General features: G+C 43.6%; 1 protein-coding gene across 1 annotated transcript in view; it reads left to right on the top strand.

Moving 5' to 3' along the window:
- The window catches only part of TCEANC2 (transcription elongation factor A N-terminal and central domain containing 2), a 59,184-nt gene extending 42,085 nt beyond the window's left edge, over window positions 1-17,099 (top strand). The window contains exons 3-4 of the mRNA XM_049775049.1: window positions 2,412-2,605; window positions 16,042-17,099. Coding sequence (XP_049631006.1) covers window positions 2,412-2,605; window positions 16,042-16,230 — 383 coding nt within the window. The 3' untranslated portion in view covers window positions 16,231-17,099. The remainder of the gene's footprint in view (window positions 1-2,411; window positions 2,606-16,041) is intronic.
- Window positions 17,100-18,040: the final 941 nt, after the last annotated feature.

Genomic DNA, 18,040 nt, shown 5'->3' with positions numbered 1-18,040 from the left:
AGCACCTCATATGGTCCCCAAGGACCATATAGACCCCAAGAGCCAGGTATAATCCTTGAACACCACTGGGTATGGCCTAAAAACAAACAAAAACAACCTGTCAACAAACACCAAATAAAAAACATTTCCTCAGGTGCCGGAGCCATGGCGAAAGCAGTAGGGTGTTTGCCTTGCACACACTAATCTAGGACAGACCGCAGTTCCATCTCCCAACATCCCATATGGTCCCCAAAGAGCCAGGAGCAATTTCTTTTTTTGTTTGTTTGTTTTTGTTTCTGTTTTGGGGCCACACCCAGTGACACTAAGGGGTTACTCCTGGCTATGCACTCAGAAATCACTACTGGCTTGGGGGACCATATGGGATGCCAGGGGATAGGGGATGGAACCGCAGTCAGTCCTAGGCTAGTGCCAGCAAGACAGATGCCTTATCGTTCTACACCACCACTCCAGCCCCCCAGGAGCGATTTCTAAGTGCATAGCCAGGCGTAACCACTGAGCGTCATCAGGTGTGGCCAAAAAAAAAATATTTCCTCAATACTAAGGTTATGGGCCCGGAGAGATAGCACAGCGGAGTTTGCCTTGCAAGCAGCCGATCCAGGACCAAAGGTGGTTGGTTCAAATCCCAGTGTCCCATATGGTCCCCCGTGCCTGCCAGGAGCTATTTCTGAGCAGACAGCCAGGAGTAACCCCTGAGCACTGCCAGGTGTGGCCCAAAAACAAAAACAAAAACAACAACAAAAAAAATACTAAGGTTATTTGGTTGTTCTGAATTATAATATATGCCCTCACCCCAAATATAACATAAGATAAATGCATGATTCCTTTTTGGTTTTCCCCTTTCTCATCCTTTTATTGGTGATATTACTGTTGGTAGTTTTGTGGCAGCCAAGACCAGGATTCACACATTTGCTTGTGTTGCTCACTGGGACTCACTTGGTTGCAGTGCCCATGACTTCGAAGTTGTGGCATGCCATCCCTTGGGTTCTTGCATAGGAACCAAAGGCAGCAGTGCTGTGGGCGGTCACACTCAGCATAGGATCAGTGCTGGGACCAGACTCTCAGCCTCAGGCCACAAGGAATGTGTCCTACCTCTGAGCCACATCCTTCCACCTGATTCATTTATTTTTTTAATTGTGACTTTTTTTGGGGGGAAGGGGCCCTCACCTAGACAGGGCTTATTCTTGACTCTGTTCTCAGGAGTAGAGCCTGTAGAGCTTGGGGGTCCATATGAGGTGTCAGAGATTGAATCCAGATTGGTCACATACAAAGCAAGCACACTATTGGTTGTACTATCTCTCCAGCCATATTACAACTTTTGAATATAGGAGTTGGTGCATTGGTAGTTTTAAGAGTTATGTTAATCAGGCTTCTATTATATAAGAATCATATTAGTCTAGGGCCGTAGCAGTAGCACAGTGGTAGGGCACTTGCCTTGCACGCGGCTGACCCAGAACAGAGCTCGGTTCGATCCCTGGCGTCCCATATGGTCTCCCAGGCCAAGAGTGACTTCTGAGCGCATTGCCAGGAGTAAGCCCTGAGCGTCACCAGGTGTGGACCAAAAACAAACAAACAAACAAAAACAATTACATTAGTCTAGTGATCCTTCTCCTAATGATTATCTTGTTAGCTCAGGCTTTGAGAAATGATTGTCTGTACAGAAGTCTATACTGGGGCCAGAGCAATAGCACAGTGGGTAAAGCATTTGCCATGTAGGCTGCCAACCTGATCTCTTGCATTACATATGGGCCTTCAAGCCTGACAGGAGCGATTTCTGATTACAGGGCCAGGGTATAGCTCCCCCAAAAAACAAAACAAGGGGCCGGAGAGATAGCATTATTGTAGGGTGTTTGCCTTGCATACAGAAGGACGGTGGTTCGAATCCCAGCATCTCATATGGTCCCCTGAGCTTGCCAGGAGAGATTTCTGAGCATAGAGCCAGGAGTAACCCCTGAGCGCTGCCGGGTGTGATCCCCCCACAAAAAAAAGTCGTTGCAATCTTAGGTATATAATTTTCTAAATCTTTTTGTAGACTTTTTTAATATAAATTACTTTATTTAAAAACCATGTATCACACAGTTGACATAGTTGATCATTATACATTTGTTTCTGGGTAAGTGGGAAATTATTAAAAAGAAAAAAAGAAGAAAGAGTACAGCAGCAAGAAAACTATAATATCTCTCAATGAGGTCATTGAATCATTGTCAGAAAGCTTAGTAAGCTCATGTTGTTAGTTGGCCATTCTGTTACTTGTTTTGTTTCTGAACATTAGGTGGCTTCAGATACACAGTGGCATCTAAATTGGTGTCTAGAAAGTCACCACGCAAATGTGTTTAATCCTGTACTTTTTAAAGAAGACAGAGAAATTGTGGGGTTTTTTTCTTTTTTCATTTTGTTTTATTTTCTTATTCCAGGTCACACAGTGAATAAAATGCGTAAACATTCAGACTCAGAAGTCGCTTGTCTTGCCAAAGAAGTTTATACTGAGTGGAGAACTTTCATTGAACAACATTTGGATAAGCCTTCTATTGAAGTCCGAAGTGATCCTAAAACAGAGGCCTTAAGGAAGAATGCCCAAAAATTACTCTCGGAGGCCCTGGAATTAGAGGTAATGCCCCGGTAGAGTGCAGATAAGTGAACCTCATATTTTAATAATGAGCTTCCCTAGTCTTGTTGCTATGCCTTTATTTTAACTGGTATTTCTGCAAGAATTCTGATTTGCAAACATTCTGGGGTATAGAAATGTGTAGAAAGATAATGTAGAAGGAATGTAGGCTTTGGATCTAAGCAGACCTGAATTCAAAACATAGCTCAGGTCTGAAGAGATGGCTTAGAAGGGGGTTGAATCTGGAATAACCACCGATAAAAGTATGAGCACATACTTTACATGAGGTTGGGGGCCAGAGAGATAGCACAGTAGTAGGGCAATTTGCCTTGCATGCTGCTGACCTGGCATGGACCCTGTTTGATTCCTGGCATCCCATATGGTCCCCTGAGCCTGCCAGGAGTAATTTCTGAGCGCAGAGCCTGGAGTAACCTCTGAGCACTGCCTGGTGTGGCCCAAAAACCAATCAATCAATAACTTAAATAAAAACATGTGGTTGACCTAATTTCAGTCTCCAACACTGCATGGTCCCCTGAACACCATCTGGAATGACCCCTAACACAGAGCCAGAAAAGCCATTAAGCACTGCAGGTATCATTCCAGACATAACAAAACACAATAAACCCTGACTCCAAGTATGTCGTTATATACAAATACTCCTCGCTTAACAACTTACCTGTTTAGCAACCACTCGCACTTATGACCATCTCTTCACTGTTATTTTATTTTATTTTAAATATCCTTTTTCCATCTTGTTCACTCTACAGTACAGTACTGTGGTTTTTGGTGCTTTAATGTACCTACTTTACTAACTTTATGTTCTGTAATACATTGCAGTACTATGTAAATTACAGAACCTATGCAAATTAAAACAAGTGGAAGTTTTCAGTTTGATCTTTCTCGTTATTTTACTTATTCAGAATACTGTGTTGTCAAGTACTATGCATATACTGTACTATTGTATAGACAGTACATGCAGTTCCTCACTTAACGACCAATTCACTTAACGACCAAGTCATTGAAACAGAACTTGGTCATTAAGCGAGGAGTATCTGTAATGTAGTGGACTGTAGACAAATCCTTTAACATTTCTGAGTCTTGATTGTATTTATCTGTAAAATGAGGTTTATAAGTTCTGAATGAGAATTATAATTTTACCTCAGAGTATGGGAAGAATAAATAGACCATTATAAAGAGTAGTAATATGGGCCCGGAGAGATAGCACAGCGGCATTTGCCTTGCAAGCAGCCGATCCAGGACCTAAGGTGGTTGGTTCGAATCCCGGTGTCCCATATGGTCCCCCGTGCCTGCAGGATCTATTTCTGAGCAGACAGCCAGGAGTAACTCCTGAGCACCGCCGGGTGTGGCCCAAAAACCAAAAAAAAAAAAAAAAAAAGAGTAATAATATAAGCCTGCTAATTGGAAATCACTTGAATGGTACTTCCTTTACACTGAACATTTTTCCCTATCAAAGCAAAATTCTGGGTTGAATTCTATTATGGAATATCTGTGCCATTAAAAAGACTCTACTTCCCCATTTTTTGTGAATACTAATATACCTTCATTTAAACTTTTTTTACTTGGGACCATACCTGGTGATACTCAGAAATTTCTAACTGGGTGCTCATGGGTCATAATGAAGTGCTGGGGGTCAAACCACAATTTCATTCACTATAAATCATGTACTAGCTCTTTGAACTATCTACCTGGTCCTATTGCTAGTTCTTGTCATGTTTTGTTTTGTTTTGTTGTTGCAAGACAAAAACTCTACCTGCTGTACTATTGCTTCAGGTCCTAACTTTAGTTCAAGTCAATTTGCTAGAAATTACATTAATCTTTATAGCCAACTGTTCAGATGATACGAATAATTGAAGGTACACATGTTGAAAGTTTCTTGCTCACTAACAATAATATTAATATAATCACCTAACAATTCTTTTTTTTTTTTTTTTTTTTTGCTTTTTGAGCCACACCCGGTGTTGCTCAGGGGTTACTCCTGGCTGTCTGCTCAGAAATAGCTCCTGGCAGGCATGGGGGACCATATGGGACACTGGGATTAGAACCAACCACCTTAGGTCCTAGATCGGCTGCTTGCAAGGCAAACGCTGCTGTGCTATCTCTCCTGGCCCCACCTAACAATTCTTATGGACCACTTAGTACTCTGGAAAAATCAGACATCTGACCTCATGTTTTCTTGCTCTCAATTTTAAGTGTCCTTAAAGAGTCATTTATTATTAACAAGAGAAGCAATTCAGAAATATGGTTTAAATACTAGATTTGTTACTATATTCTCTGAAAAATGTTTTAATTTTTTCTTCTCAATTATTTTTGCACAAAATAAAGGCAGGTAGACATGGCACATTATTTGCTTTGGGGGGGGGGCAATAGGGTTTTTGGGCCATATCCAATGGTGCTTAAGGGGCTACTCCTGTCTCTGTACTCAGAAATTGCTCCTGGTAGGCTCAGAGGACCATATAGAATACAGGGGATCAAACCGGTGTCCATCCCAGGTTGGCCGCATGCAAGGGAAACACCCTACTACTGTGCTACCACTCTGACCCCTATTTGCTTTTTTTGTTTGTTTGTTTCTCCAGTTGACTTTTTCTTTTTGGTAGTAGAGGTTCTTTTTGTTTATTTGGTGGTGGTTTGGGGGCCACACCTGGTGATGCTCAGGGCTTATTCCTGGCTATGTGCTCAGAAATGGCTCCGGCTGGGCCAGAGAGATAGCATGGAGGTAGGGCATTTTCTTTGCATGCAGATGGATAATGGTTCGAATCCCAGCATACCATAGTGTCCCCCGAGCCTGCCAGGAGCAATTTCTGAGCGTAGAGCCAGGAGTAACCCCTAAGCACTGCTGGGTGTGACCCAAACCAAAAAACTAAATAAATAAATTGCTCCTGGCTTGGGGGACACTTTGGGGTTCTGGGGATCGAACCCAGATCTGTCCTGGGTCAGCCACATGCAAGGCAAATGCCCTACTGCTGTGCTATTGCTCCGGCCCCAGTAGAGGTCTTTTTTTTTTATTATTATTTTGGTTGCTATTGTTCAGGTTTTGACTCCATCTCTATCTCAACATGTTGCATTATTTTTTAAAATTTTATTTTATTAAAACAATTGACATCAGCAGAATCCTTATATAATTGAATTTGAGATATACAATGAGTCAAAGCCCTTCCCACCACCAGTGTCAACCTCCCTCTACCAATGGCCCCAGAGTGCATACTACTACCCTTTGCCCCCTGGCCTGCCAGAATAATGGGCCCCTTTAAGTTTAGATTGTTAAAGTTTAGATCCCTTGATTCTATTATTGTTGACTTTGGCTTGGATATTTAGTTCTGTCCTTATTTATTTCCCTGCCAATGCATCCAAGACCACTTGGCCCCTGGCCTTTGATCCTTTCTTAGTTTTATACAAAAATGTGGGAATATGTGGTAAAATAAAGTAATCGTGCCCCAAGGTTCTATGAAAAAGGTGGGAGTCCCAATTTAAAAGGCAAGAGATTTAAAAATCCAATTATAGGGGTCGGAGAGATAGCATGAATGTAGAGCATGCCTTGCATGCAGAAGGACGGTGATTCGAATCCTGGCATCCCATATGGTCCCCCGAGCCTACCAGAAGTGATTTCTGATTGTAGAGCCAGGAGGAACCCCTGAGCACTGCTGGGTGTGACCCAAAAACCAAAAACCAAAAAAAAAAAAAAAAATCCAATTATAAAAGGGAAGAATGTGGAGGAGCAGGCTTTTTGTTTTTGTTTGTTTGTTTGTTTGTTTGCATAGGCACAGCAAAATATTGGGGAAATAGAAAGGAAAAACCTTTGGCCTAAACACAGGGAGACCTTACCCATGAAGTATCCTGGCATAAGATCAACTAAAGGCTCCATGCATACTAAGTTGTCTAACCCCAAAGTCTTTCTCTGGTCCCAGTAAAAGTTCTTTACAATTGCGATTGTTGAGGTCAGGTTTCTGAAGTTAAGAGATCCTGATTTTTGTACAGATCTTATGTCAAAGTCAGGGTAACACGGAGCATCTTCTGGTTTCATCTCACCATTAGGTGGCAATGCAGGGAGCCCTGTCCTGAAAGCAAATTGTTGCTGTTATCAAGCCTATTTGCCTTTTCAAAATAAAACTTTCAGTGTTGGCTGGAGCCATAGTACAGTGGATAGGACACATGCCTTACATACTGCCTACTTGAGTGTTCAATCCCTAGCATCCTATATGTCCCCCCCAAACACCACCAGGAGTGATTTCTGAATGCAGAGCCAGGAGTGACCCCTGTGCATTATCAGGTGTGGCCAAAAACAAAACCAAAAACTTAAAACAAAATTTTGAGTGTTTTTTGTTTTTGTTTTGGAAACCACACTCAGCGATGCTCCAGGATTACTTTTGGCTCTCACTCAAGAATCACTTCTGGTGGGGCTTGGTGGGACTTTATAGAATACCAGGGATTAGAATACAGTTCAGCCAGGTGTCAACACAAGTGCCTTTATCATGGTACTCTCTCTTGCTAGCCCCTCAACTTTGGGTTTTAGTTTTTTGTTTTGTTTTGTTTGGTTTGGTTTGGTGACCACACCCAGCAGTGCTCAGGGGTTACTCCTGCTTCTGAGCTTAGAAATCATTCCTGGCAGGTCGGGTGAGGGAGGGGTGAAGGGACCAGATGGGATGCCATGGATTGAAACCTGGTTGGCTGTATGCAAGGCAAACACCCTACCTACTATGCTGTCACTCTGGCCCTAAGTTTTGAGCTTTTAAAAACAAACATGATAGAAGATGAGAAAGGAAAAATGGAATCACCTTTAAATCTATCACCCAGATATAATCTTGTTAACATTTTAGTACATTTTCTTTTTGTTAAATTACTTTAGCTTTTTAAATGAATGCTGGAAAGGTCTATTATCCCAGCTTTATTAAGAACAAATTATATGCCAAATGTTCCATAAGCTATTTTTATTGATTATTTAAATAACATTGCAGAAAACTGACATAATTATTTATATTTGTGTTATCTCCTTAATCATGATCAATATCAGGAACTGCCATGTTATATATCTTTTTACATATATCTATATTTTTTTGCATTTAGAACTTTAATGTTTGCTAACTGATATGTTGTAAATAAACAGTAAACCCTTGGAAGAGAGGAAAAAACTTTGATGGTTGTAAGTTTTGTTTTCCAAAGTATCGATTGGCCAACAAGGCTTTCTATTTGACATTTTAAATCATTTTTAATATGCCAAAATTAATGCAGAAACATAGAGCATGGGTATATAATATGTAGTTAATGTGGTGGTAAATACCAGTTCCCCATGATATCTTTTTAAGTAAATGATAATAATGAAACTATGCTTGTAAGGATTAATGAGCAGTTTGCCTGCTATATTAAACTCCATAATAATTATCCTTTTAGTTTATCCATTAATTATCCTTTAAATGGCACATCAAGTGGTAAGCACTCAAGTGTTACAAAGCAAAGTTAAAAAAGTGATACATGGGGCCAGAGAGATAGCACAGCGGTGTTTGCCTTGCAAGCAGCAGATCCAGGACCCAAGGTGGTTGGTTCGAATCCCGGCGTCCCATATGGTCCCCTGTGCCTGCCAGGAGCTATTTCTGAGCAGATAAGCCAGGAGTAACCCCTGAGCACCACCCGGTGTGGCCCAAAAACCAAAAAAAAAAGTGATACATTTGTTAGTGTCCTCCAACATAATTGGGGGAAAAATCAGATTAAGCATAGTTGAGTGCTTTTGTTCCCAAAGAGTAAATTTTAAAACTTAAAAGTATGCATCTTACTGTCTTCCTTAGCACCCCTCCAGAAAAAAATCAACCTGCTTTCTTTCCATAAACAACATTTGGTAGTATTTTTTTTATCAGTTCATGTGTCAGAAAATATGAATACAAACACATAAAAGTTAATTCCTCGCACCTATCATCTGAAACCTTTTCATATTAGAGTGAATCAGTGAGCCATCGAATCCGCTATCAGGTCTTTGACAATAACCAGTGTTTAGTGCATTCAGAGCAGATATACGGTCTCCTTAGGCGGTCTTTACCAGACAGTAGTAAACTGTTGGGTGAGTTATTGACCCAGCAACTTAAAACACTTTTACAATTTGATCCTAGCATGTATTTTTGCAAATGCACTCATTATATTTTTTGTAGACCCTCCAAAAAGTTTTCCTTATTATTTGTTTTGGTTGCATCCTTTAGTTAATAAAAGCCACAGATGAAGAACAGACATACAAAGCCCAAAGGTGCATCTCTTTATTACTCTACAGATCTTGCTTTCCAGATTCATGGGCTGTTTCCTTGTTCTTGGAATAATGGGACAGATGAATAAAAACTCCATTGTTGAAACCCAGGTTCCATTCCCCTTTAGTTTCTCCCTTCCAGATCGTCTTTGTTCTTCGATGTCTTTTAGATCTTTCCTCATATGAACATCCCCTGCGGTGTCATTCTCTTACTTCCCCTTCCTCATTATCCACTCTCCTTCCTACCTCATGGCCTGTGATCATTTTCCTATTATGTCATTAAAAAAATGAACCTGATTCTCAAAGTGAGCCTGTATCATTAAGAGTTATGAAGCACTGGCTGGTTGGCCCAGTTGGTTGTCAGATGGTGCTAATGAGATCCAGGTCAGGGGTACGTCCCCATATGGGACTGCTAGTTTTTCCTTTGTTTAATGGCCTCAGACTGCACCTCTGGCTTTGACCAACTCTCTCATAAATGTATTCAGGTGGTCAAAGGGAGTGCAGGTAGATATGTACAAATCCTGTCTTGCTGTTGAGAAACTCACACAAAGTTTGATTCCAGTGGCTCTTCAGTTCAACAGATATTTAAGTACCACCATTACAAGTGTCGGGGAAAGTCCTGACACAAATGTAGTCTCTTTCCTAAGAAAGCTCCCATCTCCTGGTAAGTGACTAAGTAATATGAGGCAGGAGGAAGTTTTTCTGAAGTAGAGGAACTAGCAAGTGGTGTGGACACATAGGATAGGACAGTGAGATCTGATAGGGGAATCTGGGAAGGTTTTATTGAAGAGACTGCATGAACTTGACTTTCTAAAAGGATTAGGATTTTAGTAACTAGTATTGCATTCACAATAATAGCATGTATGAGAGAGAGAAAGAGTGAAGAAATTTTTTATTGAAACTAATTTAGGGGGGCCGGAGAGGTGGCGCTAGATGTAAGGTGTCTGTCTGCCTTGCAAGTGCTAGCAAAGGACGGACCGTGGTTTAATCCCCCCACGTCCCATATGGTCCCCCCCAAGCCAGGAGTGATTTCTGAGCGCAAAGCCAGGAGTAACCCCTGAGCGTCAAACGGGTGTGGCCCAAAAACCAAAAAAAAAAAAAGAAAGAAAGAAACTTATTTAGGAAGATGTGAGGAGAGAGAAAGAAAGAAGTACATGTTCTAGAAAGAACAGGAGCTTCTCCAGAGTAGAAAGAGACAAGCAAAGAAGCATCAAAGACAACAAGTAAGATACATGTTGATGGGAGAATGCAGGCCTGAAGAGCAAGTTCCGAATGGTTTTCAGGAGAAGCTTTTATACAGTTCTCGCAAAATTATTTTTCTGGAATTATGCATACATAAAAGTTAATGTGGCTATGGTCCCAGGATATAATAGTAAATTTATAGTTCATATTTTTTCTGTGTATAAAGAATGGTATTGAAAGATCTGGCAATATACATGGGGGTGAAGGACATTGATTGATGTGGCATATTTCCTGAGCACTTCCTATGTGCATGTGCCAGCACTTATGCTGAGCATGAGGAATTTTTTTTTTTTTTTTTTTTTTTTTTGGTTTTTGGGCCACACCCGTTTGACGCTCAGGGGTTACTCCTGGCTATGTGCTCAGAAATCGCCCCTGGCTTGGGTGGACCATATGGGACGCCGGGGGATCGAACCGAGGTCCTTCCTTGGCTAGCGCTTGCAAGGCAGACACCTTACCTCCAGCGCCACCTACCCGGCCCCAGGAATTTTTAACTATATTTAAAAATTATTACTATTTGTGTATGTATATTTTTAATTCACTATTATTGGTGTTACAGTAGTTGCCATTACAGTGATCAGGGGTGCCTGGTCAGTCAGGTGCCTGACTATGGTGCTTGCACATTTTTAGCTGTGGTGCTTGTAAAGGGGTTGTATAGCAGGCTGCAGTGCTCACACTCTCAGCTGCAGTGCTTACTGAGGTGGTGTTGTTAGCCTGTGCTAATGGGTAGCTGTGTTCTTAGTTCAGGTACACACTTATAGTTGGGGTGCTCACCAGAGGTCCCTCTTCCTGACCCTTGGACATCCTTCTTAGATGTATTGCTGACTGGGGAATCATACCTCCCTTTTGTGATACTTTCATACTTCTGGTTATGTTGCAATTAGAAATCATTCGTGGTGCCAAGGGTCACAGAGAACAGAAGAGCTACATATTAATAGGCTCATGTGAACCCCAGGGATTTGAACTCATGTGCATATACTTTAAAGGCAGGTACTTGAAGCCCCCTGGAGATTCCTTCAAGCCCCCAGCATGGGAAATTTAGAAATAGATCCTACATGGTATCAGCTCTAAAAGGGCTCTCAATTTTCTGAAATCCATCAATAAATAAGAGTACGATAAAACAGAAGTTCTGGGGGCTGGAGCGATAGCACAGCAACTAGGGCATTTGCCTTGCCCTTGGCCAACCCAGGTTCTATCTCCAGCATCTCATATGGTCCCCCAAGCCTGCCAGGAGAGACTTCTGAGCACAGAACCAGGAGTAACCCCTGAGCAACACTGTATGTGCCCCCCACCAATAAAAAACAAACAAACAAACTAAAAAACAAAATAGAAGTTCTGCACTTAAGGCAAACTTTCAGAGAAGGCCTTGTCTTAAAGTGTTTCCCAGTGTAGCCAACATCACTACTTGATTTCCCTGGTCTGGGATGCTCATGAGGTCATGTTTGTATCACCCCTACCCCTGCTAGAAGCAAACTTGGATAACTGGCAGCGCTGGACTCAGCTCAGAGCGACAAATAGATATGGAAGCACAAACCAGATTATGTGGCACTGGGCCCTGTGAATTTGAGAGTGCTAAGCAAACAACAGTGGGAGTGCTGAAGCAGAAGGGAGCTTGAAGGAGCGTTGGAAGCAGAAACCATGGGGGCAAACGTAAGATAGGGAGGAATAGGGCCCAGAGAGATAGCACAGCGGCGTTTGCTTTGCAAGCAGCCGATCCAGAACCAAAGGTTGTTGGTTCGAATCCCGGTGTCCCATATGGTCCCCCGTGCCTGCCAGGAGCTATTTCTGAGCAGACAGCCAGGAGTAACCCCTGAGCACCGCCGGGTGTGGCCCAAAAAACCAAAAAAAAAAAAAAAAAAAAAAAAAAGACAGGGAGGAATAAGGTCATTAGAAAGGAGAATAAGGCAACCAGGGAGGAGTAGAACGTATGAGAAAAAGACCAGGCAGAGCATGAGAGACAGGAGAGGTCCCCAAATCAGTCCTGAAGCCCTGAAAGCCTCTCTGTTCCAGCTCTGCCTGTTCTTTCAGATGTGTCTCAGAGGATCTTCCTTGTCAGAGTCTCAGTGAAACTGTCATCCAATAAGCTTGTTCTACATGATTTTGCATGATGAATTATTTTCCCTTGTGATTTACATGTTTTGGTAGGAGTGAAAGGGCAATTTGGGCCTCATTTTGGGCCTGAGCTAAGAGTAGTTCAAGAGTTGTGCCTGGTTTTTCTGGAGTTACCAATGTGGTGCTGGGGTTAAATCAGAGAATGTTAAGTGCTTGTTTCCTTGTATTGTCATATAACTTGGTGGAACATCTATCCCGAAAACCTCAGGCTTTTTGTGTTCATGTGCTCTTCCTACTAGATTGTGGAGACCTGGAAGCCAGGGAGCAAATATTGCTGCCCTGAGAGTTCTGTTGTACACATACTAGGACACTCTCCAAGCCCACACTCTGTACTTCAGTGGAGTGGCCAGGGCCCACTTTGCCCACATCTCCTTTCCTTAAAAACCACTCAACCCCAAAGGAACCCTAAGCAGTCAGACTTTTTTCTGGCCCATTACATTAAAGGGATTCCTAAATAGTCTGGGAGGATTCCCACTGTGACCTGAGGCACCTCTTAAAGGATTGCTAGACAAATGCTTGTCTCCCAAAGGAGCCTGGGAGGAGGGAGCCTCGAGTCTGAGGCTAGTGTGGTGTCCGTCCCCATGGTGCTTGCTGGCCATAGTAGCTCATGTCCTGGTATAAAGCCAGAGTCCACTCAGTCCAGCACATCCCAGGAGGCAGTCAGGCACTGCCTCTCAAAACCTCTATTAATTCCACTCCCCTCTGCCCCATGTCTGCACCTGGATTTTTCTCTGTCCTGTCGGTTCCCTATTTGCAATTCTTTTTTTTTCTTCCTTCCAAGATTCTTTCTTTTTCTTTTTTTTAACATTTGATCAAAGCTGTAAAAATAGTTTGTATTGCATGTGGGAGGTCAGGATTCGATTCCTAGTTGGCTGAACACCCTGGAAATGGCCCTTAGCACAGATCTGTGAGCAGTGCCAGATTGTAACCAAAAAATAAAAAGGCTTTTATTGGGAGGGGCAGTTCGGGCCACACCTGGCTACTGCTCAGGTGTTACTCCTGGCTCAGGCACTCAGGAATTACTCCAGGTGATCTTGCAAGACCATATGAGATGCTGGGGATTAAACCTGGGTGAGCCTTATGCAAAGCAAACACTCTACCTGCTGTACAATCGCTCCAGCCTTCAAAAAAGCATTTTATCAAATGACAAGCAATTTTTTTTCTGTTTGAGTATGTTATTTTTTGGGGTCATACCTGGTAGCACTCAGGGGTTACTCCTGGCTCTACGCTCAAAAATCGCCCCCAGCAGGCTCGGGGGACCATATAGGATGCCGGGATTCGAACTACCGTCCTTCTGCATGCAAGACAAACGCCTTACTGCTGAGCTATCTCTCTGGCCCCAGATATGTTCTTTTTAAACAAAATTCTAGTCATATGCAGAAAAGTGCATAAAGGTATAAGTACAGTGCATTGAATTATCACAGTGCAAGCACCTGCTGCCCTTGGCCAGAGCCTGTTTGTTTCATTCTCCTGGCTTCTTGTCACACCATTTCCACCCAAGACAGGCAGTGTCTCTGAGCTGGGGTCCCTTGACTGAAACTCATTTGGGGGGGCAGGGGTCACACCTTAGGGGTTACTCCTGGCTCTACGCTCAGAAATCCCAGAAGGCTTGGGAGACCATATGGGATGCCGGAGATTGAACCTGGGTCTGTCCCAGGTCGGCCTTGTTCAAGGCAAATGCCCTACCACTGTGTTATCTCTCTGCCCCCCCCCCCCAACTGAAACTCTGTGTCTAGCCCTCGTTTCTGTCTTTCTAAGCACTCATTCTCTGATCACTTCCTGTCTCCTGTGGATGTGCTCTGCACAGCATCCTGGACCATGACTGTCATATATGCTGCCTCTCCACAGCCCAAGCACAGAACCTGATTCCTAGAAAGTGCTGGAGAGATATTTGAATAAGTGGCATTACAGATTGGGAAGGATTAAAATGAGAGAAACTTGTTTTATATTTTATATTTCCTAAGAGGGGGAAGGCCTCTCCAGCAGTGCCTTAGGGGACTGGGCTCGCTCTCAGTTGACCTGTCAGTTCACTGGTCCAGCAATGCCATGTTCTCAGACTATGTGCTGGGGACCATGAGGGCCATATTCAGTATTGCTGAGGAATGGAAGGTGGCACCAGCTGAACTCAGCATTACTGAAGGAATCGCTTTGGTTCCAGGGACCAGATTCAATATTGCCTATGCCAGACATGTACCCCATCCCTTTGAACTATCTCCTTATTTCCTTATTTCTTTTTGAACACCAAACAGCAGAGCTCAGGGGCTGCTCCCAGCTCTGTGCTTGGGAAGTTGCTCCTGGCAGTGTTATGGGCCTATGTGGTTCAGAGACAAAATTGTTTCCCACTTTTAAGGTACTCAACTATCAGGGAAAACAAACATAAAAAGACCAGTATTCTATTAAGAGGAATTTGGGGCATTGTGATTGCTCAAATCTAGGTTTGTGTCTTTGAATTATTTGAGTTTTCTTCTTTGCTTTCCTGATTTTAAGCTAAGCTTTGCCATACAAATTGTGATGTGTTTTCCATGTGCAAGGCGCCTTGCAGAGGAAAGCAAGTACAGACTGGTGCTGAGGTGGAGCACAAGAAGGCCGAGAGGCTGTCTGTGATCAGAACTGTGGAGGGCTGACTAGGAACTGGGCGCAGAAAGAAGAAAGTAGACCAGAGAGGAAGGACAGTGGTTGACTAGTTGATAGTGATTGACCCAGGGCCAATCATCTGCACTTTATATAGTCCCCTGAGGTTGAGTTGGAGTGATCCTTGAGCACAGACCCAGAAAAAGCACAATGAGATGTGGCTCTAAAGCCACCAATAAAAGAAGGTGGGGGATGAGAGGCCTCTGACCAGCAGTACAACATGGCTCACATCTGGGCTGGTAGAGAAATTTCTCGGTATTCTGCTTTGGTTAGGGGGCTAGAGCTGGATCACACCCAATTGTGCCATCACTGTGGTCTGTCCTACTTAGCTGATCTAACACAGTCTCTTCACACTCAGCCAGGATCTCGAAGATTGGGGGTAGCTGGCACTGTGAAAGGAAAGACAACTTGACCTTTGTTTATTTATTTGTTTATTTTTTGTTTTGTTTGGGGACCACACCTGGCAAATCTCAGGGATTGCACCTAGTTTTGCACTCAGGAAATATACCAGGTGGGCTTGGGGGGCTATATGGGACACTGAGGATCATATCCGGGTCTGCTGTGTGCAAGACAAGTGCCCTGCCCTGTGCTCTACCGGCTGTGCTATCCCTCCAGCCCCTGAAACTTGAACTTTGGAACCAAGCACTTTAGGCTCTGCTTCCTAGTAATGGTTACTAAGACCTTGAACCTTTGCTTTTGAACCTGTTTTCTCATCTATAAAATGAGATCATAGGAGTTGTGAGCATTCAATGTGAGAAGTGATTTATAAACCACTCTGCACACATATTAGGCTCCAGTCCCGGTGTTTCTAAAATGCTGCTAGGGGTTAAAAGGCATTTTAAAACTGTGCCCCCCAAAATAAAAAAAAAAGTATGAACTGTTATACTGATTTATTATCCTTCGTCTTCGTTTCCTGGTTGGTAAAGTACAGGGCCCAGTCCCCGTTGCTTAGTTCAGCCCAGTTTCCTGTTATAATGGCAAATATTACCACCCGGCAGGGGTTGTGAATGAGGTCCCTGTCACAAAGCACATGGCCTTGTTCCTTAATTGCCAGGGTGGAATTAATTTGCTCTTCCTGTTTCTCTTGTGACAGGAAGTAGATGTCCTTGAATTTCAGTTGATTAATGGAGGCCTCTGAGCAGAGTGCTCCAGCCTCTCCGGCTTTTAATCCTGTTGCAATGCAAGGCTCTAATTTGATAATTTTGCTGTTTTTCAGATGGATCACCTACTGGTTGAAAATATTGAACGGGAAACGTTTCATCTCTGCTCCCGCCTCATTAACGGGCCGTACCGGCGCACGGTGAGGGCCCTGGTCTTCACATTAAAGCACCGAGCTGAAATCCGGGCTCAGGTGAAGAACGGCGCGCTGCCAGTCGGCACGTTTGTGCAGACCCACAAAAAGTGACCCGACGCTGCTTCCAACCCGGGGCTGGGCACAAAGGAAAACGGGGCTTCTCTCTGCCATTCAAAGACGCCTTTGAGTTTGGGTGATGGCCACTGCAGGCTGCGCTCATTCTGCCCATGTGCCTTTCCTGCTGACGGAGGAGGAAGCGGAGGAAGCGGGGAGCCCCCAGAGGCAGGCCTGCTGGAGAGGCTCCTGAGCTGCTGGGCCCCTAATCACAGGAGCGCTGGCTGTCCCTGGGATGCGCCGCATGGTGCTGTCACCCAACCCGGGGAAAGGGTGACGGATGGCACCGTGAGCATACCAAGGACACCTCTAAACTTCCCCCATGGCAGGCAGATGAAGCTGCCACTTTATTTCACCACCCTGCAGGTAACTGAAACTCAATTACCGCCACTGCTCACTCGGTTCCATCCCCCTGAGTTTAGATCGCTCCCGTGCCTCTCAGAACTCCCCGGTCTGTTCTCTTTGCTCTCCCCCAGGGGTGAGCCTGCCAGAGCCCGCCACTACCCCTGCTCCCCAGAACTCACTTATCTGAACGTTTCAGCTCTCCCTGGAAGACCCTGGTGCAGGGCTCCCCAGCCCCCATGCTGGGGCTTCTAATGAGGAGCTGGCCCAGAGCATCCCCAAGCCTTGAGGTTCATTTGAATTATGCTGCTCTCTGGGTCTCAGCCTCTGCGGAAGATGCATAATGTACATAATGGAAATTTCCCTTGAAATGAATTTCTGGGAGAGAAAGGAAACACAGATCTATATATTTGAAATGCAATATATGGGGAAGGGGCTGCTTTCTAAATTTGTCAGTGATAATTTGCTTTTTTAAAGTGATGATAATAAATGGGGACTCCCCCACCCTCCAAAATAAAAACAAACAGTAATGGTTTATTCCTGAAAAAGGGTTTGGATTAAGAAGTTTTGTTGGTGAAATTTAAGAATGATTGGACAAAAATGTGGAGGAAATAGTAAGACCCGAGGAAGTTTTGTTTTGTTTTGTTTTGGGGGGTAATTTGCTTGTTTGGTTTTTTTTTTTGGTCCATACCCTGCAAAGCTTAGATCAGCCATGAGCAAGGCAATGCCTTGTCTTCTGTATTGTCTCTCAGGCCCCCCAAGAAAGGTTTTCAGGTTGGAAAAGATCAGAACAGATCTGTAATTTGCAAAGGAAGAATTCTTCTGAGAGATCCTTAACAGGGGTTAAGTCCATTGCCTTATATGCAGCCAACCTTGATTTGATCCCAGAATCACATGGTCCTCCGAGTACCACCAGGCCGCTCCTGAGCTCAGAGCCAGGAATAACCCCTGAAAGATCTACTAGGTATGGCCCAGTACCTCTACCAAAAAAAGCACTGGTGAAAGGGAAGGCACTGACATCATCTGCCTTTAAGTGTTGGATGCTTTTCCTGAGATCATGAGTTAGCATCTATCTTAATCTGTACATTGATTTTTTTTTAGTTGGAATCTCATGTAATCCTCTACCCCTTTTATTTTTGTAACTGTTTATTGTTTCTGTTTTTAGATTGCTTCAATGATGCAGTCACTATTTGCTAAACACCTAGTAGTATCTATAGATGAGATCTTATCTGTGCAAGCTCATTTTCCACCATTAGTGCCTAATATTAAAGTCAGAATCACAGGCCCAGAGAGATAGCATAGCAGTATTTGCCTTGCAAGCAGCCGATCCAGGATCAAAGGTGGTTGGTTCAAATCCTGGTGTCCCATATGGTCCCCCGTGCCTGCCAGGAGCTATTTCTGAGCAGACAGCCAGGAGTAACCCCTGAGCACCACTGGGTGTGGCCCAAAAACCAAAAAAATAAAA

The sequence above is a fragment of the Suncus etruscus genome, chromosome 6 (assembly GCF_024139225.1).
Source record: "Suncus etruscus isolate mSunEtr1 chromosome 6, mSunEtr1.pri.cur, whole genome shotgun sequence".
Taxonomy (NCBI): domain Eukaryota; kingdom Metazoa; phylum Chordata; class Mammalia; order Eulipotyphla; family Soricidae; genus Suncus; species Suncus etruscus.
The sequence above is the reverse complement of the archived record's forward strand: the minus strand, read 5'-3'. Positions and strand labels throughout refer to the sequence as shown.